Consider the following 21149-nt stretch of genomic DNA (forward strand, 5'->3'; position numbering starts at 1 on the left):
AAGTACTCCCAGGGCTACTATCCAGTTTCCTCTGACCGTTCCCAGACCTTAGACTCGCTTGGCCTCTGGTCATTGACTGCTAAGAACTTGATGCATTAACTAACTAGAATTGGCCCAGTCCTGAAAATAATAATAACAGCTAACATTTACTCAGCACATGCAATGTGCCAGGTGATTAATTCACTTAATGCTAAAACAACAACAACAACAACAAAACCCTTTGAGGCAGATACTATTATTGCCTTGCCATCCCTTTTACAGACTGGGGAAACTGAGGTTTAAGGGAACTTAAGTAAAATGCCCGAGGTCACACTGAGAAGCTGAGCTCAGATCCAAGCAGACACAGCCTGCCCCTGGGACCTGGAGTCTCTTACTCCACTCCCCTTCATCCACACCATCCCATGCAACTATCAGCTATAAAGATGTACAACCTGAGAGTTGTGAGTTAAGTTTTATTTGGAGCAAAATGAGGACTACGGCCCTGGAGACTGCACCTCAGATAGCTCTGAGACACTGCTCCAAAGGGGTGGTAGGAAAAGGTCAATATATAAGATTTTGGTGAAGCGGGAGTTCCATGCAATCAAGTGCTTACCTTACAAGAGGTTTTCTGTAGTCATGAAGAGCTGATATCATCAGGAAGGGATTTAGTGCTTTCCTAGATGTGAAGAAAAGCTATGTCAAAGCTATAGTTAAAGCTATGGTTTTTCCAGCAGTCATGTATGGATGTGAGAGTTGGATCATAAAGAAACTCAGCACTGAAGAACTGATGCTTTTGAACTGTGGTGTTGGAGAAGACTCTTCAGAGTCTCTTGGACAGCAAGGAGATCAAACCAGTCAATCTTAAAAGAAATCAGTCCTGAATATTCATTGGAAGGACTGATGCTGAAGCTGGAGTTCCAATACTTTGGCCACCTGATGTGAAGAACTGACTCATTTGAAAAGACCCTGATGTTGGGAAAGATTGAAGGCAAGAGGAGAAGGGGACAACAGAGGATGAGAAGGTTGGATGGCATCACCAACTCAATGGACATGAGTTTGAGCAAACTCAGGGAGTTGGTGATGGACAGGGAAGCCTAGTGTTTTGCAGTCCATGGGGTTGCAAAGAGTCGGACACGACTGAGTGACTAAACTGAACTGAGAATTAATGAGATAAGATTGGTCACTTAAGAGAAGACTTATCCAAATGAGACTTTTGCAGAATTTATGTTTGTTTCCCTGGAGCACAGAGTGCCTCATCTTCCACCAGCTGCAGCAGCAAAGGCTTCAATGTCTGCAGAGGCAGGTGGCAAATGCCCTTAAAGCATCAGTAGTTCCTCTTTGGTAGAGAACACTGAGCCTTAAAAGATCTCCTTAAAGGAATTGTTTTAGGGTTGGGGGAGAGGAGAAGGTTGATCAGGGTTTCTCTCCAATCTCAGCTGAACAAAAGGTCCTAATCTCCTTACCCTTCTCTTGGATATTTGCAAAGCAAATGGTTCTCTCCTCACAGCAAGTATGAGAAAGGAACGCATAGAGTTCAGGGCTTAGAGCTCAAGACACAGACCTTCCATGGACTCTCAGGCTCCATGAAAGGCCAAGGTTAATATGTTGGGCAGCTGTCCATGATAACGAAAGTAACAACAAACACAAGTACCGGCCTTCCTTACCCCTTATACCTCTGGCAGCAAGCATGCTTATTATTCCCATTTTACAGAGAAAACAGGGGGGCACAGAGAGGGTAAATAATGTGACCAAAGTCACATGGTCAGTGAGTTAGAGCAAAGCCAGGGTGTGCACCCAGGCAGCCTGACTCTCAGTTATCTCACTCCTCTGCTTCTGGAGAATGCAATAATCAGAGGAAGCAAAGGACTGAGCCAGTGTTAGAAAATCAGAGAAGTGCCCTCAAGCAGTGTCTAACTTAAAAGATCAGAGCTGTCAGGCAGCATTTAGGGGGCCCTGGGGACAAAGTTCCCCTAGTCTCCAGCAGCGCTGGCCACCTCTGTTCTTTCATATGTACTTCTGACATGTTCTCAGTCATAAAGGAACAAATCCCCTTTTCAACTTAAAAATAATGAACAATATGAGAGTTTCAAGTTAAGTTTTATTGGGGGCAAAATGAGGACTATAGCCTAGGAGAGCACTTCAGATAGCTCTGAGAAACTGAGGTAGAGATTACTAGGCAGTCAGTGTAGAACTCTGAGACCTCCTCTTGTTTTCAGTAAACATCCAGCTCCATTGTCCTGAATTCCTGGAATGTGTGTTTAGTCTGATAAATCATCAGCACTCAGATCCAGGGAAGGGCAGTAATTAAATTCTGTTCCATATGCTTGAGGGTAAAACAAGTGATGAACATGAATCTTAAACCATACATCTAGTCCATGGTAAAATGGCCAGAGGGCACAAAAAAGGGTGGTGACTTAATCTAAGGATCAAGAGAAGCCATAAAGATATTAAGTATCTTGACCTTTAAATTGATTGGTTAGAAATGATGTGATTTAAGGAAGGTTATAAAAACTGATATAAGCAGTGCGAGGAGGTTGTGGCATCTGCTTCTTCCAGGCTATTTGAGGGGACCCCTGAAGTCCCGATTCAGTTGCCTCCCGGTCCCTGCCTTGTGCTGCTCCAGCCAGGATGATCGAGGTTGTTTGCAACGACCGTCTGGGGAAGAAGGTGCGCGTTAAGTGCAATACGGACGAGACCATTGGGGACCTTAAGAAGCTGATCGCAGCCCAAACTGGCACCCACTGGAACAAGATCGTACTGAAGAAGTGGTACACGATTTTTAAGGACCACGTGTCTCTGGGGGACTATGAAATCCACGATGGGATGAACCTGGAGCTTTATTACCAATAGAGCAGAATTCCTTCTTCCTGCCCTTCCCCCTCCTCCCACCCTCACTCCCCACACTAATATGGATGCTTGTTTTTGGAAACTCATGTTAATAAAAACTTAGAGGCTGAAAAAAAAATAATAAAAAATAAAAGCTGATGTAAGACCCACCTTGGGGGTACTTTTTACCCCCTCTCAGTGTCTATACTGAGGGCTCTGTACTTTCCTCCTCTTTAATAAATCCTCTTCACTTGCTTCTGTGAGTGTTTGCTTGTTCCTGGATTCCATTCTTCGGCTCCATGGACAAGAACTCGGATTCTCCTCTCAAAACTGCTCCAAAGGAGTAGGGGGAAGGACAGTATACGTGTGATTTTGGTGAAGGGGGAATACATGCAATCAAGCACATATTTTTTTTTTTACTGAAGGTTTCTGCTAGTCATGAGGAGCAGCCACCACCATGAAGGATTTTAGTGCTTTTCTAGATATGAGCAGATATAAGAATTGGGTTCATAAAATTGGCTCCTTAAAATGTCTAACTATCTGAAGACCTGTTCAGCCAGTTTTCAGAGCATGGAGTGCCTCATTTCTGCTCTCCATCTTGAGCTCCTTTCAGGGAGTATTGAAAATCAGTAACTGCAGCAGCACATGATTTAATCCTTTAAAGGTAGATGGCAAGTGCCCATGTCAAGTGCCAATTTATAGCTGACACCCTAGTAGTCCCACTCTCACTCTCCTTCAGATCCTGTAGCCATCTCTAAGCACCTCCTCCGCAGAAATTCTCGTCCTGTCACCACTTAGATATATGACCTTACATTCCCTGAGCCCCAGTCAGTTCATCTGAGAATTGGGCTTATACACCACTTTTATAAGCCAAGAAGATTAAATGTGCACATGAAAGTGTTGCTCAGAGTTTAGGGTAAGGGACTTCCCTGTCAGTCCAGTGGTTAAGACTCCACACTTCCTCTGCAGGGGGCATGTGTTGGATCCCTGGTTGGGGAACTAGATGCCATATGCTACGCAGCCAAAAATAAACAAATAGATAGATAGATAAAAGAAAGTTTAGGGTAAAAATCACTTTTTCAATAAGGAAAGGGAGAGAAGTGGGAGAATGAGGGGAAACACAATTTATCCTGAAATTAGGGTCTGAATTCAAAACCAGCCTTAGACTTCAAGCAGCGTTAGACCCTGCTTTGGGCACCATGCTTTAGAGAAAGAATTGCAAGCTTTTCCATAAAAGGCTAGATTGCATATTTTAGGCTTTGTAGGCCATCCTGAGGCCTTCCCAAGTGGTGCTAGTGGTAAAGAACCCACCTGCCAGTGCTGGCAGCATAAGGGATGTGTGTTCGATCCCTGCATTGGGAAAAATCTCCTGGAGGAGGGCATGGCAACCCACTCCAGTATTCTTGCCTGGACAGAGGAGCCTGGTGGGTTACAATCCATAAGGTTGCAAAGAGTCGGACATGACAGAAGTGACTTAGCATGCACAGACACAGAATCTGTAGCAGCTTCTCAACCCTGCCATTGTGGAGAGAAAGCAGCCATAGACAATATGTAAACAAATTAGTTGGAGCTGTGTTCCCGTAAAAGTTTATTCACAGAAGCAAGTGGTGGGTTAGATTTGACCCATCAGCCACAGTTTGCTACTCCCTGCTTTTGGTGTTTCCACTCTGGTCCTCCTCCAGCTGCAGCCTTCATCATGAGGTGAGGAGACGGCAGGGCTAAGGGCACATGCTTAGCCCTGGAGCCCACACCCCTGCTCTTTTAAACCCTAATCCAGATACCCAGGGTTCCTGCACAAGCAGCCAAACAGCCTGTTCCCACTTTCAGGTCCTATGCAGCCCTTTTCCCTGTTCACTCATCCTGAGCGTGGACCAGAAGGCTGGTGTGAACACACTTGCCAGAGGATCTGGGTATGCATGTGTGTGTGCGCGCACGCACTGGGGTGGAGTGAAGACAAACTTTGGATGCAAAAGCCGAGATGTCTGTGTTGCAGGAAGGGGGACCCCTTCCAGAGCGCAAGAGTGTACTCTTGTCTAACACTCAGAAATGAATCATCCGAGGAGACACATGTTCTGACAAAGCAAGGGACTTTATTGGAGAAAGGCACCCAGGCAGAGAGCAGGAAGGTAAGGGGAACCCAGCGGGGCTGCTCTTCCACATGTCCCTCAGTCTCGGGTTTTATGGGGATGGGGTTAGTTTCCGGGTTGTTTCCAGCCACTCCCTCTGAATCAGGGTGCTTCTTGGTGGCACATGCATTGCTCAGCCAAGATGGATTTCAGTGAGGGTTCTGGGAAGTGGTAGGACACATGGAGTCTCCTTTTGAGTTTTCTTGAATTCTTCCAGTTGGTGATGCCTTGTTAGTTCCACGTTCCTTACCAGGACCTCCTGTTGTAAAATAACTCATGCAAATGGTTACTATAGTGCCTGGCAGGGTGGGCAGTTTCAGTCATTGTTTCCCCTAACAACTTCCCCTTCCATCAACATCTGCCAGTGTGTATGTGAGGTCCTTGCCCTCTGAGTCAGGGCTTTAGATGGGAAGGGAAAGGGGCTACCAGTGGGCTTGGAACCAAGGCCACAAGCTGCTGCATTCTGGCACAGAATTTTGAGGAGTCTGGGAATTCTAAATTCAAACCTGGTCTTTTGGGTCATTTCAAAATCATATTCTTTAAGAGTATAAATCATATTTTAACCCTTGGCTGTTAAATATTTAGACATATGATATGCAGGCCTACACTTGTACCCATAAATGGTGGGAGAGGACAGCCTTATACCACAAGGTCCAAGATTGCACAAAGGAGACCACACTGGCTGGAACAAAATGCTTTTTCTTTATTGTGCCTCAAGGGAACCAGTCAGCAGCTGCAGGAGAGCAAAGCCAGACCCAGTCTGAGGTCTGAGAGAAAGTCAAGGGGAGACTTGGAGAAGAGACATCCTGAGGAGAGACATCTAACCTCTAAGAATCCCGCACATGAATTCCTGCAGCAGGAGTACACAGCAAGGTCACCTTACCTACTTAGCTATGAGTTAAGCCTGGAAACAAAAGTAAGTATTTCAAAGCCCAATCAGTAACATAAGGCCTCATTCAAGTTACTAAGACATAGATGTCCAGAGTTGAAAGGCTGCTGCCCAATCATATAGTTTAGGAAATTTTGCACTGCTCTGGGCCCTTCTCCAGGACAATACGGCCAGTCCTCTCCAGTTGTCTGTCTGCAGTGATTTCCGGCGTCCCGCTCTTCCACTGAGATGATGTCAGCAAACCGGGTTGGTCAGCCACACTCTCAGCTGCACAGGAAGATACAGGATTTGCTTACAGAGCCCAGGACCCAGGGATGGAGCAGCAGCCAAATCACCTGCTGCTAAGGCAATAATGGGTATGGTCATCAATAATGACCATGAGACCTCCTGACTGTCCAGACTAAAGCAAGATCTAGAGAATGGACTTGTGGACACAGTGGAGGAAGGAGAGAGTGGAACAAATAGAGAAGTAACATAGACATATGTACACTATCATGTGTAAAATAGATAACTGATGAGAAGCTGCTGAATAACACAGGAGCCCAGCCAGGCACTCCATGACAACTTAGAGGAGTGGGTTAGGGTGAGGGGAGAGAGACCCACCCAAGAGGGAGGTGATGCATGTATAATTATGGCTGATTTGCATTGTTGTACGGCAGAAACCATCACAAAATTTTAAACCAAATTTCCTCCAATTAAAAAAAAACACTGTGGATGGGGAGAGGGATAGAGCATTAATAACAACTGAGATTGGATTTCTCAGCAGTCAACTGGGGCTAAAGTCAGATTTATTCTGATTTAGAAAATTAAAACAGGCTGATGATTTTGTAGTGAAGAATTGCGGTGGAGTAAATGTTTATGCCCACTCTACATGAAAAGAAAACCCTTAGCTTAGACTGTGCTCAATAAATGGTAGCCAAATTACTATTGTTATACGTTAGGTCATTGAAAGCTCACCAAAAGAACAGAATCAGACTAATCAATAAGAAAAAGGAGAACACAAGATCCAAAGGAATTTGAGAATTCATCAGTCCAAATATGTGAGGACTACCTCCCCCAGTCTCCTGTGTCCTGCTCTGCCCAGCTCTCTGCCCACTCTCAGTCTGTCCTAAATTCTGTTACCTTTCTAGAGAGCCAAGACTCCTCTTGACAGCTTGAACAAGGGGGTAGGGGCCCTGGCTGCAGAATTTGCCGGTGAAGTCATCCATGTCAATAGACCAGATCATGGCCCCTCCCAGGTTTAGATTCTTTAGAAACTGAACCTGAGGGGAGCACAGAAGGGTATACTGAGGTTAGATGGGGTCCTTAAAGGCCCAAGACCCAAGTCAGGTTCACAGGAGGCTTTGAGCTTAGAATGTAGCAGTAGATTTACACCTTATGGAGTCATGGATTCCCTGAAGGAAAGGGTTGCTTGGGAAGGCTTATAAAATGAAGAGAGAGCCACCCACTATTAATCACCTCTCATGGAATAATCACATCCCAGGTCCAAAACCGAGGCCTCTAGGATGAGGAGTAGAAACTAGGAAATCACTAGCAAGATTTCAGTTACCATGGGGTTGTCAATTACACTGCTGCCTTCGTCCTGTTTTGCACCTGGAAAGCAAAATACTTAGCAACATCTAAGAACAACCCTGTAGTCTGTAGCCCGCCAGGCTCCTCTGTCCATGGGATTTTCCAGGTAAGAATACTGGAGTGGGTTGCCATTTCCTTCTCCAAAGAACTGGTAGACTCAGAAATCTGGAGCCTCGTAATCCATGAGAGAGACTGAAGGGTCTGTCCTGAGAGGAACAGCCAGGTGAGTGACCATTCTGTATAGGCACCAATGTCTCCTTTGCTCTTTTCCCCTTCTTCTCCCTCCTCCCTTCTCTCCACTCCTTGCTTCTCCCCTTATTCTTAATTCTTTCTTGCATCTTTTCCACCTCTCCTGCATGTACTATAGGTGCTCACAGGTATGATTTAGAATCATGACTAGCTTTGCACCACAGAGGCTTCTCTCCTTCCACACAGAGTACTGTGGCATTTGATCACACACCCTATTCCCCAAGCACCGGAGTGTTCTGCTGTCCCAGAGCCTCTTGCTTGGGGACAACTGTCCCAGAGCCTCTTGCTCTCCCAGAACCCAGACATACCTTGGTCTCCACACTCTCCACATCATCATAGCCCACCCACTGGTTCCCCTTGATTGCATAGGGAACTTGCTGATCCTGGAGCCTTGTGATCTTGGCTCCTTGTAGGAACTGGCAGATCTGGTAAGGAAAGGAGGAGCAAGAAGTTCAGTAATGGGCTCTTCTTGAAATTTATTGAGATAAAAGGGGAAGGTAAGGGTCTTGGGGACAATATCAGAATCTTTACTCCAGGAATCAATGAGAGAAATGATCAGATACAACATGCAGAATGGATGGTTCAAGGTGAAACTTTTGAAACTGTTGATGCTAAGGCCTCATCAAGAAGAACCACAAACAGCTTGAGGGCAGAGAGTACTTGAATTTCACATCAGGCCTCAGTATTGATCAGTAAATCTTCCCATGTCTTCATTTGCAAAATGGAAACAATTATAATTATGTATCTTATATACCTACCTTACAATATTGTTAGGATCAACTGAACTAATACATGTTAGGAAAAAGAAGACAACTTTGAAAACAATAAAGTGCTTTACAGACACCTTTGTAGCGTCACAATGCCCTTCACCATCAGTCCCCACCTTGTAACTTATCCCCACTTCAACTCTTCCTCTGTCCCTTCCCCGCTCTTCTGTGCCTGTGCTGGGATTCCCCTTCTATCATCAGCTATTTTTCTCGATAGCAGAAGTAAGAGCTACTAAAAAAGATAAATCTTCATTGAAAAGTGCATTTTAAAGCCACGCAGAAAACTCATTTTGTTTTGCTTACTCTTTTTAGATTATTTACACTCATGTTTGCCTTGATGAGATCCCATGGACTATAACCCGCCAGGCTTCTCTGTCCATGGGTTTCTCCAGGCAAGAATAGTGGAGTGGGTTGCTGTTTCCTTCTCTATTGCCTCAATGAGGGTGATAAATGGAAAGCTGAATATTTAAGGAAATATCAATTTGTCAAAGTTATAATGATGTAGGGTGATACACTGAACAATCAAGTTAAATTTTCCATGCAATAGGGGAGTGTGTATCCAGTGATATGCTCTAAAATTCTTCCAGCAGATTCTGAGCACTGACCTCTCTTATTCCTTATATTAAGTGATTCAGTGAGGACTCTGATGGTGACTCATACGCTTTTCCCCTTGTCAACTCAACTGATGGTTCTTCTGTCATTCCCCCATGCGAGGTGAGACGAAAAATTGAGCATTACACTCAGAGTATCTCAGTGGATGCCAAGACCCTCAGTAGCAGTTCATAGCATGCCCATGCCAGTGATGAGGGGATATACTAGGACTCCAAGGGGAAACCAAGATGTAGGATGTTACTCTTTCCTTACCTGATCAAACTCTTTCCTATCCTTCAAGATCCAGCATACACCTCTCCTCTTCTATGGAGCCTTCCAAATCACCCATTAAATGGCCCTCCACATTGGCCACTTAATCATACGTTGTTTTGCAGTACCTACGTAATGTTATTAACTCTGATAGTTTCAAAACTCTTATTTAACTAGTTTCATTTGTATTCTACATTCTTTCCACCTGGACAGTAAGCCCTTTGAGACAAGGATGAAGAATGAGTTATTTCTAGCTCTCAAAGGACCCAGTCTTTGCGGTATGGGAGCAACCCAAGAGTTTCTGTTGGTTGAATTACTGTTTGACTCTTAGAGCTTCCTATACATTAAAAACTTTTTTTCTCCAGATTGAGGAGCAGAAAGGAAAGATGGTCTTAACAGCCAAACACCTTTGATAGTTATCTCTATGATATTAAGTCTGTCTGACTGCAGGAGAGAATCTGACATATTTGACTGCTCTTCACTTCTTTCTATTTAATTATTTTTAATTGAAAGTTAATTGCTTTACAGTATTGTGTTGGTTTCTGGCTCCTCTCTTCTTGAAACACCAACTTCTCACTCTATTCTTTGGCAGAGAACACTCTGGGTTCTGCCTGCCTTCTTGTAGATGTTGTCAATTTCATTAAAGTTCTCCTCTTCCTCTGCCTAACCCTTAAGTACAAGAGGTCCTTGGGTTTTGTGTTTCTTGCACTTTGACTTCACCACAGGGAGGCCTGGCGTGCTGCGATTCATGGGGTCGCAAAAGAGTCGGACACGACTGAGCGACTGAACTGAACTGAACTGAACTGAACCATCTTTATGCTGATAGTTTGAAAAGCTACATCTCTAGCACAGGCTGGTCTCTTGTGGTCCAAAGCACATACCTAACCACTCACCTTTTATTTATACATCCCACAGGTACTTGGATGTCCCACTTGCTCCTCAAACTCAGCATGTCCAAAACTGATCTTATGATTGGAAAAAATGCTCACTATTCTCCTTCGTATCTTCCCCAACTCAGTAAAAATGGCATTACCATCTACTTAGTTGCCCAAGTAAAAAATGTGGAACAGTCTCCCTTTTTCAATCTCCCATACCTGTTTCACCTATCCCCATTCCCCAGTAGTTCCACCTCCTCTCCAGATTTCAGCTAATACCACTTCCTCCAGGAAGCATTCCCTGACTCCCTCCCAAGCCAGGGTGCAGAGCTCCTCGTACATGTTCCAATAGCACTCCATACTTTCTTTCCCAGACCTCAGGATGTGTTCCTCTATTATTGTCAGATTGAAGCTGGAATGCCTATCCAGACACAGGGGGCAGCTGAGGGTACAGGCAGGCTCCAGGTACCTCATAATAAGCCAGGAAACCTGAAGACTTGGTGATGGGGCCAGCAGCTCCAGGACCAGAGGCAGGGGCCCCCACGGCAGTTTCTGCAGAGGCCAGTGTAAAAGAACGTCCATACGTGGGGATGCCCATGACCACCTTCTCTGCAGGAATCCCCTTCTTTATCCAGTATCCCACAGCATACTCCTAGAAAGGGAAGATAGACTGAGGCCCAGCATGCATGGGAAAGAAAGCTGTCAGGCCTTACTGAGCCTCCAACCCAAATTCACAGAAGGGCCTCCATGATTCCATCTCTACATCAGAGATTATGGAGGATCCCATTGGAACCAGAGTGTTTATTCTAATGCTATTAATGCTCTTCAGCACCAAGTGACCAAGTCAGCTTTTTCTAATCATGAAAGAAAACTGAACAATGAATCAGAAAAGAAATCAGGCAAGTGACCTAGAAAACATGAAATCAAGGTTGTCACCATCTATCTTTCCCCTTTGAGTCAACTTCCTATGGAATTTGTCTACACTATGACTGGTTGTGTTACTGATGAAGGTGATGGGGGCTGTGGCCATCAGACCCTAGCCTGTGAGGCTTCACAATGACATCAGGTCCAAGAGGCAAGAGAAGAGGTAAGAGGCTAGTTTGGGCCTTACTGGCTTCCAGAACAGAATAAGGGGTTACAGAAGATGAGGGTATGTCTCCTCATCCTTAAAAATTGTTGAGAGAGAGGAAAGAATGAAGTGGGCTTGGTTTGATGTGACTTGATCATATGGTGTTCTAGAAAACTCCAGACTAGAAATCAGTATACCCAGCTTGGACTGATCCATTTTGTAATTTTAAATATGAAGGCTTGGAAATATACAACCCAGACATTTCTTCCTGCCCAATTTTAGGAATACATCCACATGTACCATGAAAACCACAAAACTGTTCTGTTAATGACTTTTTTCCCTTGGATTTTCCATTTTCTACCACTTTTCAGGATATTCACATCAGCAAGAACTTGAAGAGCCAATTAATTTGCCAGGTTTTCATTTCATCATCTACGAAGTGAAAGTAATGCTTCCTGACCAGCCAACCTCAGATTATTTTGAAGATCAAATTAAATAGGGAATGTGGGCACATACAGGAGAGTACTAAGTTCTGTACCTCCATGTGGGTTTCAGGAAATGTATCGAGGATGGAGAATTAAGAGAAGACTGGTGTGACTGACTCCTTGAGTCAGAGAAAAGTTTAGGACATTTCAGTTACAAAGTCCTCTGACATTTTCTAGGTGACATTTTACTGTGCCTGGTCCAAGCATTTTCCCTGTTCTCACCAGCTTCCAGGGTTATCTGAGTCCCTCTTGGTCAATGCATCTCCCCCTCAGTTTGAGACAGAATTAACTCTAGATGACCTGCACTGTCCTCAGCTCCTCCCACAGCCAGTGTCCCCACCACTCTTTCTCCCTAAGACTCACCACATTGTAGTAGGAGCTTGTCTGTCTGTCCAGCTGCCCCTTTCTCAGGGGGCTGTTGTGGCCAGTGACAAGGGGCTTTTCCCAAGACCCATGGAAGTCAAAAGACAGGAGGTTGATGAAATCCAGGTCTCTAGATTGCCAAAAGCAAAAGAAGAGATTCTGTGATGAGCAGAGGTAGAAGCAACTACAGTCGAGCCTTGAACACTGCGCGTTTGAGCTGCAAAGTCCACTTTTACACTGCAGAACAGTAAATACCATGGAACCACATGGTCTGGCGTTGGCTGAATCCACAGATGAGGAGGATACAAAGGGCTGACTGTAAATTACACAGTTATTAGCGAGGATTAGCCCTCGCTTTGTTCGAGGGTCAACTGTACACATATTCATGCAGAGTTTTGGATGCTGTTAGAAGGATTGAAATTAGCCATTAAGGAGAAGTTCCTGGCTGGATGATGTGGTTAGGATAGTGACTTCATGCTTTCCCTTCTCCCTTCATCCCTCAGACAATATTGACATGCATCACTTGAGTGGGCCAGGCTGGTGGCAGAGGGATGGAGGGGGTGATCCAGTGTACTTACTTTGCCAATTCCTTGATCTGATAGCTGTTGTCAATCATCTGCCTCCCTGCAGAAACTCCTGCAGTCAAGAGAAGCCTTTCTTTGGTGGATTTTACAAAGTCCTGCTGAAAAGCTTCTGCTAACTTCTATGAAAAACAAAAAGCCCACAAGAAGTCAGTTCTCCCTCCCAGAGCACAGACCTAAGATTCTTACCTGATTTGAAATTTCTAGAACCACATTAGATGGAAAGAGCAAAACTTTTCTCTCCATTCTCACATGGGGATGCCTCCTTCCTCAAGCTCAGGAATGTGCACATTACGCAGGAGGACCACCAGTCTCACTGTACTCAAGAAGAACTATCCTCCCAGTAGATTCTCTGATCTATGTGATAGAACTTTATGAGACTATTCCAGCGCTCAGGAGAGTCTATGGCCCTATACTCTTTTACACGGATATTGCTTCATTTCGGTGTTGTTTATTTTATAAAGAGGCTCTGTTCTTTGATGTTGTCCTTGCACTAAACTAGGTCCAAGGGCTTTTCCTTCATGTGTTGGGGCTTCTGGAAGGAAGAGACTATCTTCCAACAAGAGCCAGTCTCTTCATTTTTTTCTCCTGGTATGGCCATGAGTTTCACGTGAGGGTAACATGGAGTTTGCCTTACATGAATCAGCACAGTGAAATGAGTGTTGTCTTTTACATTTGGGTAGATCCAACTTATGTCCAGTCCATCAAAGTTATGATTCCTCAGAAATAGGATTACAGAGTTGACAAATTTCAAGGTTGATGAAGAAGATTCAACCATGGGATGGAACCTGGGTAGAAGCAAGACAGATGTTTCTTGGAAAGAAGTAGACATAACACATTTTTTTTTTTTTTACAGAAATCCTGATATTGTCTTCCTTTCCCCAATATTTTCTCACTATTTTTCTATCCCAACCCCTGCCTCTTTTGGAACAAATGGGGAGAGAAAGGATTGCTGGGCCAGAAAATCAGTGGAGTTGGGTAGAGGAAGACTGGGTTTTCTGCAGCCCTTTCTGCAGGATAATGGAGCTGCCTATGGCAGAGACTCTCCTTGACCAAACTTTTGTCGTTTGGTTGCTAAGTCATGTCCGACTCTTTGTGACTCTGTGGACTATAGCCCACCAGGATCCTCTGTCCATAGGATTCCCAGGCAAGAATACTGGGGTGGGTTGCCATTTCCTTCTCCAGGGGATCTTTATGACCTAGGGATCAAACCCGTATCTCCTGCATTGGTAGGTGGATTCTTGACCACAGCCTCCGGGGAAGCCCAAACTTTAGTCCAAGTCCCCTGAATTCTCTTCTCAACTTGGCCTTGACCTTGGGCTTCTGTCCCTATCTTTACAGAATCCTACATCAGCTTAATGAGAATCCCTCACCGTTGGTATCAGATCACCCTCAATATTATCCTCATCCTCTACCATCCCCCAGGTGATATCTTATCATCCTGACCTGCCTTCAGCAAGAGTTCTGTTGAGTCAGTTTCAGCAAGAATCTCCCTAGCCCTAATGTTTCCTCTTAGTAATTTTCCATCCACTGACCCTCACCCACAACCTGCTTCTTGGCTATAAATCCACTTTTGCCTCTGCTGTATCCAGCATTGAGTCCAGTACTATCCTGAGGTCTCCTTTCCCCTATTACAATACTTCCTGAATAAAATCTGTTTTTCCCTCTTTAATTACTATCCACCTCTGACTTTCTTTAACATTGTACACCATTGAAAAAGCAATTTGCAGTGTGATGGGCTGAGGGTCAAAAGATCTGGATTTGAGTCCCAGGTCAGAGTCCTTTCTAGTGACCTCTTTGTCACCAACTAGCTCTCTGGGTTCAGTCTGGCCCATCCTTAAAATAGGACTGAAGACACTGATCCTGCCTCATCTATCTCAAAGTGACCACATTTTGGAAAGCTTCCTTAAAGGAGAGCTGGACTTCATAGGAACTTCTCTTTCCCCACACAAGCAACCCAGTCCTGAATAAGCAACCCAGGTCTCCGCAGTCCCTTCTCATGAAAAACCAGGAGGACCCTGAGCCGCAGCAACCCTCAAGGGCTTTCATCTGATCTGGAATTCTTAAGCCAGGGAGTTGACTCTGAGCTGCCCATGCGGGGGGCCTGTGCTCCACAACAAGATTTAAAATCCAAATCTGTAGACAAGATATCAGTATGTTCCAGAGGACGTATCCTTTGACTTGTATCACCTCCCACCTCTCGCAATACCTCCCATCCCAGACAGATTCAGAGTCTTGAATTCATTTGTTTCAATCAATATTAAATTGAGGATTTGCCTCTATGTTATAGCTTATACATAGGATCTAAAAAATTAAACAAACAAATGTATGCAGCAGAAGAGAAAGAGACTCACAGATGTAGAGAACAAAATAGTGGTTACCAGCGGGGAAAGGGAAGGATAGAGAGGTTAGATAAAGATATGGGATTAAGAGACATAAACTAGTATGTATAAAATAAGTAAAGATATTATTAAACAGTACAAGAAAATGTAGCCATTATTTAAATGGAGTATAACCTGTAAAAATATTGACTCACTATGCTGTATGCCTGAAGCTAATATAATATTGTAACTATACTCCCATAAATTTTTTTTTTAAAAATGAGGATTTTATCCCTATATATCTCAGCAGCACAGTGGAGGAAATAGCAAAACCAGGCCTATTAGCTGAAAACCAGTGGTAGAAGTAGGTTTGTAACTTTTCTCTTGTATTTCAAAAGTGTTCACAGTGATTAGAAGAAAAGCAAGAGATACCCCTTTTAGAGAGCAGTTGCATCTGATGCTCCGATCAGAGATGCTCTGATGCTCTGGGCAGAAGCCTCCAGTTTTAGGAAAGACAACCATTCAACAGAGAAGCAAGTCTGTGTGGTACAAATTTTTAAGCACTGCTGCATGGCACCTGGCACAAAGACTGGCATTTATCTAATAATAGTGACAAAGTTAACAAATAACAATAATTATTGCAACCACTGGGCCCTTATTGCAATCAGCACCGCCTAAACAGTTTGTTCGTATTGCCTGCCCTCACAACTTCATCTTTAAGTTGATTCTGTTATTTTCTTCATTGTGAATTTTTTTAGAAAATGAAGCATAGTGATATTATAAAATTGCCTTTAAAAAAAGAGAAGAAATTGCCTAAAGTCAAACAACTTGCACACAGCTTGCATATAGCTAAAGAGAAATCCAAACCAAATTTTTTAATCTCCAGAGTCCTAAACTAAACTAATATACAAGGAGTACTTAACAAATTACTTATTAAAAAATGAACGCATGCATGTAAAAATGAATGAATGAAGATATTTTTAATTGAATCACGGATAAGCAAGTATTATGAATGAGAGAGATTTGGGAATCAGAAGGATAGTTACCATGAAAACCCATTAAAAGCTGACCAGAGATCATGATGAAGTTAATGTAGAACCAAATAAGTTAGATGGATTGATCTTTTTTCTGTCTGTGTTTAGAAATTGTGTTGCTAAGTATTTTATAAGTTTTGAACTGGTAAAGACTTTAAAAATTAATTAAGTCAATCCTATTATTTCATAGGTGAATGTATTCAGGATGAAAGAAGAAGAGAAAGGAAGGAAAAGTTGGCATTAGTTAATTGAATGATAACTAAGGCAGGCACACGACATACATTACCTCATTCAAAATCTTTGCCCGCACCTTATGAAATAGATGTTGTGATGTACATTTTACCGATGGGTAAACTGAGCTCAGAGAGGTATGTTAACTTCCCCTAGGTAACTCATCTACATAGGTCTTCTAATGTTACTTCTTTCCCCTGCTTACTCCCACTAGAGAGAATACTGACCAGCTGCACAACAAAGATGTCTTATCAGATTTCTTGCAAAAGCTGAAAACCTCTGCTGGCTAAGATTAAGATCTCTCAGCTTTTTAAAATGCTAGCACTTAAAAAAAAAATTAAAGCAGAAGGAATTCAAAGTTAGATTAACTGTATTTGAAGATTGCAAAAAGATGCCTTTCTTCTTTACAGATTTGTGTTTATTTAGCTCTTGATGCAAATGGAGTATCATTTTCCTGTGAATGGAAGTATAATTTATAATATACGTTTCAAATTAATAGCTATTCTGCTTTTAAGCAAGACGAACCCAATTGTCCCTATGCTGTGCACTTTCAGGCCATCCAGCTACACAGCCATGGCCCAGGAAACTATGGTTCCCTGACAGCTGCTGGTCAAGGACTTGGTTTTAGGAAAGCACTCACCTGACCCCCACTCAATGTGAAAGGCAAGCCCTCAAATCCCTTAAACCCTTAAAAAATTAAATTTCACAACTAAAACCATCTCCCCATAGTCCATCAGGTGAATTACTCCCAGCTCAGTTTCTTAAGCTCCTGCAGAGTTCCTTCCAAGATGTCAGAAAACATAGGGCTATGCCTCAACTTGTGACAAAATTCAGATCAGCTTTGCCATCTAAGCCAAGGAAGGACCTTTCTAAAGCCCAATTCAATGTCTCTTTTCAAGAGTAGGAGAAGCAGTGACAATTAGAAATTACCCGTACCATGAGTTTCCTGGTGCTCAAGTGGTTAAGAACCTGCCTGCCAAGGCAATGGATGCTGGTTTGATCCTTGCTCTGAGGAACTAAGATGCCACATGCCATGGGGCAATGAAGCCCGTGTACCACAGCTGCTGAGTCCACGTGCCGCAACTACTAAGCCTGTGTGCTCTGGCCCGTGCTCCACAGAGAGAAGCCACCACAGTGAGAAGCCTAGGCACCCCCGCTCACCACAATTAGAGAAAGCCTGTGCGTAGCTACAAAGACCCAGGACACCACCCCCCAAACAAGGAAAACAGAATAAATTACATGTCAGAATGAACAAAAAATAAAGAGACTGTGATCTTACCCTTTGGAACCAAACAGATACCCTCCAATGGACAAGAGAATTTTCAGTTTGGGATTCCTGGAATAGAAGAATAAGCTGATCATTTCTTTGCTGGCTGCCAGGGAAAACTTTGCCTACAGAGTTAGGGCTAGAATATGGATAAATGGGCCCTGGTTGCTTAGCCGCTAAGTTTAGTGAAAGGATGAGGCAGAGGGAAGAAGAACAGGAAGGATCGGGGTTATACCCAAGGAAATACACATGAATAAATGCACAAATGAGTGAAAAGAGACGGAAGGCCTTAGGCCCAGTTTAGAGCTATCTTCTCTCCCCCAAAACCCACCCTGGGTGCTCCCCACTCCTCTCCTACTGACTTGGTTTTGAGATTGTTGATGGTCTGGTAAAGCTTCGCCTCATTCTTGTCCTTGATGATGACCTTGTTGTTACTGATGCTGGCGAATGAGTAAATGAGGTGAGAACATAGGAAGGGGTCAGTGCTCTCAAAGGTGAACTTCCCTGGTTCCTGCCTGTCTTGTGACCAGTTGGTAAAGTAGCAAACCAGTTTGTAGGCAGATCCTGGAGGAGAGGGAAGAGGGACAATGGGGAACCCGGTGTGATGACCTCAGAGCCCAGACTGCCACAAGTTTCTTCCCCAAGCCATTGTCTCCTTTACTTATTCGGTCAGAGCCTCTGAGGGTCATTCAGCCTGGGCCCTCTGTTTTGGAGGCTCTTGAGCATCCAGACTCCAGTTAAGAGACACATAGAGAGATATATATATCATCTACATGGCAAACATTCCCAGAGCACTGAGATTTAGTGTGGAAGGATAGATGGATAACACAGTGATATAAGTGGATAGAGAGATGATACACAATATTGAGGTCAGTGAGAGACAGAGAGACAGGTTCAAAGGACAGAAGCGGAGCCATGGATGCACAAAGAGATACACAGAATAAAAACTCGGAGTCATCAATATGTTAATGTCAGAACCTGGGAGAGTCAGAAGAAGAGAAGCAAACCCAACATCAGAAAGGACCCAGCCCAGGGGAGCCAGGAAGAGGTAACTCACAGACTACTTACCTTCCTGAAGAAGCAGCAAGGCCACTAAACCTGTAAGAGGTGGACAGGAAGGAAATTTGTTGAACCCAACATGGTTCTCGCCTCAGACTGTGGTAGTGAGTGTGTGGGTGTGCCTACGTGAAACATACAGTTGTGCTTCCTCTGAGCAATCCAGCCACAGCTGCTGAGGTCCCTCTATAGCGCCTTGAGGTACCCAGCCCTTGGGTGTCTTGCAGAGTCTACAGCCCTACAGAGAAACATTTCCCAAGCTGGGAATTCATTCGCCCATTCATTCATCCAACAAAAATGTATCGAACGACCTGCTCTGTGCCAAGTGTTGCCCTGGATACTGGAGAAACAAGGATGAAGTCAAGGCCATCCCTGTACGCATGGGGCTCACAGCCTAGTCTGGAAGTGAATATAGTGAAGGTGGCCAAATAGTTTATTGTCCAGTCAGACTCTTTGGAAAGTGAAAAGGAGCATTATTAATCATTTCCCTGTGGGCAACAGTGTGGACCAGAACTCTCCTGGGTGAACTGAGATGAATAGTCTCAGACAGCTAACTCTTAAGGTGAATGGAGGAGCGTGAGCTGGCTCTGGTAGTGCTCTAAGCCTTCCTGTTGGAGGTCCTGTCCAGCCTCTTCTCCACAGGACACCTCCCCTGGAAGGACTGGTAAGACCATCATAGCCTTCATTTATTCTGCTGAAGGAAAGGAAAGGGCAGGACTCTGATCCTGGAAACCTCCCCCAAAAGGCAAGAGTCCTTGAACTATGACCCCTTCCCTGGGGACATTGTCTAGAATTACCCACACTAGGACATTTGAAGGGTTTGACAATGAGGGGAAAGGCAGTTAACAATGAAATGAATGGTGACAGGAACAGCAATGGAAGAGATAATCGGCAGTGACACGACATTTGGCATATAATATGCCGAATGCTGCTTGGCATATTATAGTTTAGGGGCAGGTCTTAAAGAACATAAAAAATTCATAGACAGGACTTCCCTGGTGGTCCAATGGTTAAGAAACTGGCTGCCAATGCAGGGGACGAGGGTTCAACCCCTGGTCTGGGAAATCCCACATACCACCAAGCAACAAAGCCCACGTGCCACAACCACTGAGTCCGCGCGCTAAAGCCTGTGCTCTGCGACAGAAGAAACCACCACGATGAGAAGCCTGTGCACCCCAACTACAGAGCAACCCCTGGTTACAGCAACTAGAGAAAGCCCACCCACAGCAACGAAGACCTAGCACAGCCAAAAATCAATAAATAAACCTTGAAAAGAAATGAGATGAAACTTTGGGTGACAGCTGCTGAAGTGGGTGCCTTCCTCACAGAGCTTGGGTCTGGGGAAGTGAACTCTAGGGTTCTGTCCTGCTGACTCATGTCACTTTTAGGCAGAGCAGGTAGGGATCTGGTCCTCCGCACACCCACTAAGCAGGTAGGAGAATGCTCACTGCCTCATCTGCGGTCAGGTTGGCCTCCAGGCCCTTTTCAAAAGGCAGGCTCCCTGTGGGCTGCTCCCCCAAGGACTCAAGGCTGAGAACCTCAACAGGAAACTCAAAATGCTCTTGCCATTTCCAAGTGGGTAGGCATGGCTCAAGAGCATAGACAAGCAGGAAGAGGTAAGGACACAATGAAATGGCTCCTTTTCCTCCATAAGGCACACTCTGTCTCCTCCCAGCACAGTTCTCTTCTTCACCCATAGCCCTATGTATTTAGTCTCATCCCCACCTTTATCCAATTTCCCAGCCACCACCAAAGTCAGAGTTTTGGATCAGAACTTTAGAACTGAAAGACGGTTTTAGAAAGCATCTAAATGAATCTACCAATGAATCTACCAATGAATCAGTCTACAGACAAGAAATATGGGGTCTCCATAGTTTTAAAATGTGCAAAAAGTATAGTCCATGAATCATGGGACTCCCAAGACAGAGCTCGCACATCACGATCTGGACAAGAGACACCTCTGTGCAAATGCATACAGACTGACAACACCCATGATGGGCTGAAGGGCTTTGGCCACTGCTGCTCCCTTTTCCCATCTGGGAAAGATCAGATGGTCCCTGATGCAGTTGTCTTGGCTCAATAAGTATTGATAAGGAGGTGAGCAGAGAGACTCGAGTCCCAGAAGAAGAAAATGACCACTTCTTCTATTGGTCTAAGTTATCTAGGTTATACCTTCTCTCCTCATTAATCTCCTGCTACATTATCAGCCCAGAGCTCACCTTCCCAGAAAGATTTCTGATCCATGGCGCTCACTCCCATATCCCTGGTCAGTTTCTCTGGGATGCCCATACTCTGGGCCTTTTATGCCTCTGAGTTTTCGACAGCCTCTCTTATGGGAAGGAAGCAAGAAGAAGTCCAGGAGATTCCAGGGACTTCCCCTGGCAAATCTGCCTTGTGAAACTTCCTGGCAATGAGACTCAGGTTTGAGCAATGCCAATTGTCCAAAAAAAATGCTGCAGTGGGGACAACCACTGAGAGGTCCTTTTCCTCCAGTCTCACCTGGAAGGTATGTGGTCCCTGGGAAGGGAAGGAGATGGTACTTTGGTTTGCCTCCTTGTACTGCTTTCTGGCTCCCAAATCTTGCTACCCCTTCATCCA

General features: G+C 44.4%; 2 protein-coding genes across 3 annotated transcripts; one reads left to right on the plus strand and one right to left on the minus strand.

Moving 5' to 3' along the window:
- Positions 1-2503: 2503 nt before the first annotated feature.
- Positions 2504-2944, plus strand: LOC122427509 (ubiquitin-like protein 5). The gene has a single exon (XM_043447054.1). The coding sequence runs from the start codon at positions 2608-2610 to the stop codon at positions 2827-2829; it is 222 nt and encodes a 73-aa protein (XP_043302989.1). The 5' UTR covers positions 2504-2607; the 3' UTR covers positions 2830-2944.
- Positions 2945-4875: 1931 nt separating this feature from the next.
- On the minus strand, positions 4876-20870 carry CHI3L2 (chitinase 3 like 2). Of its 2 annotated transcripts, XM_043460349.1 has the most exons (11): positions 20771-20870; positions 18564-18593; positions 17858-18059; positions 17508-17564; positions 13280-13430; positions 12640-12764; positions 12062-12191; positions 10614-10796; positions 7950-8066; positions 6943-7082; positions 4876-6087 (listed from the first exon to the last, which is right to left on the minus strand). In XM_043460349.1, the coding sequence occupies exons 1-11, from the start codon at positions 20838-20840 to the stop codon at positions 6084-6086; spliced, it is 1209 nt and encodes a 402-aa protein (XP_043316284.1). In that variant the 5' UTR covers positions 20841-20870; the 3' UTR covers positions 4876-6083. The 2 variants fall into 2 exon arrangements, with proteins under 2 accessions (XP_043316284.1, XP_043316285.1); XM_043460350.1 differs by lacking the exons at positions 4876-6087; positions 6943-7082; positions 7950-8066 and adding an exon at positions 8134-8349.
- Positions 20871-21149: the final 279 nt, after the last annotated feature.

This window comes from Cervus canadensis, chromosome 2 (assembly GCF_019320065.1).
Source record: "Cervus canadensis isolate Bull #8, Minnesota chromosome 2, ASM1932006v1, whole genome shotgun sequence".
In the NCBI taxonomy this organism is placed as follows: Eukaryota; Metazoa; Chordata; class Mammalia; order Artiodactyla; family Cervidae; genus Cervus; species Cervus canadensis.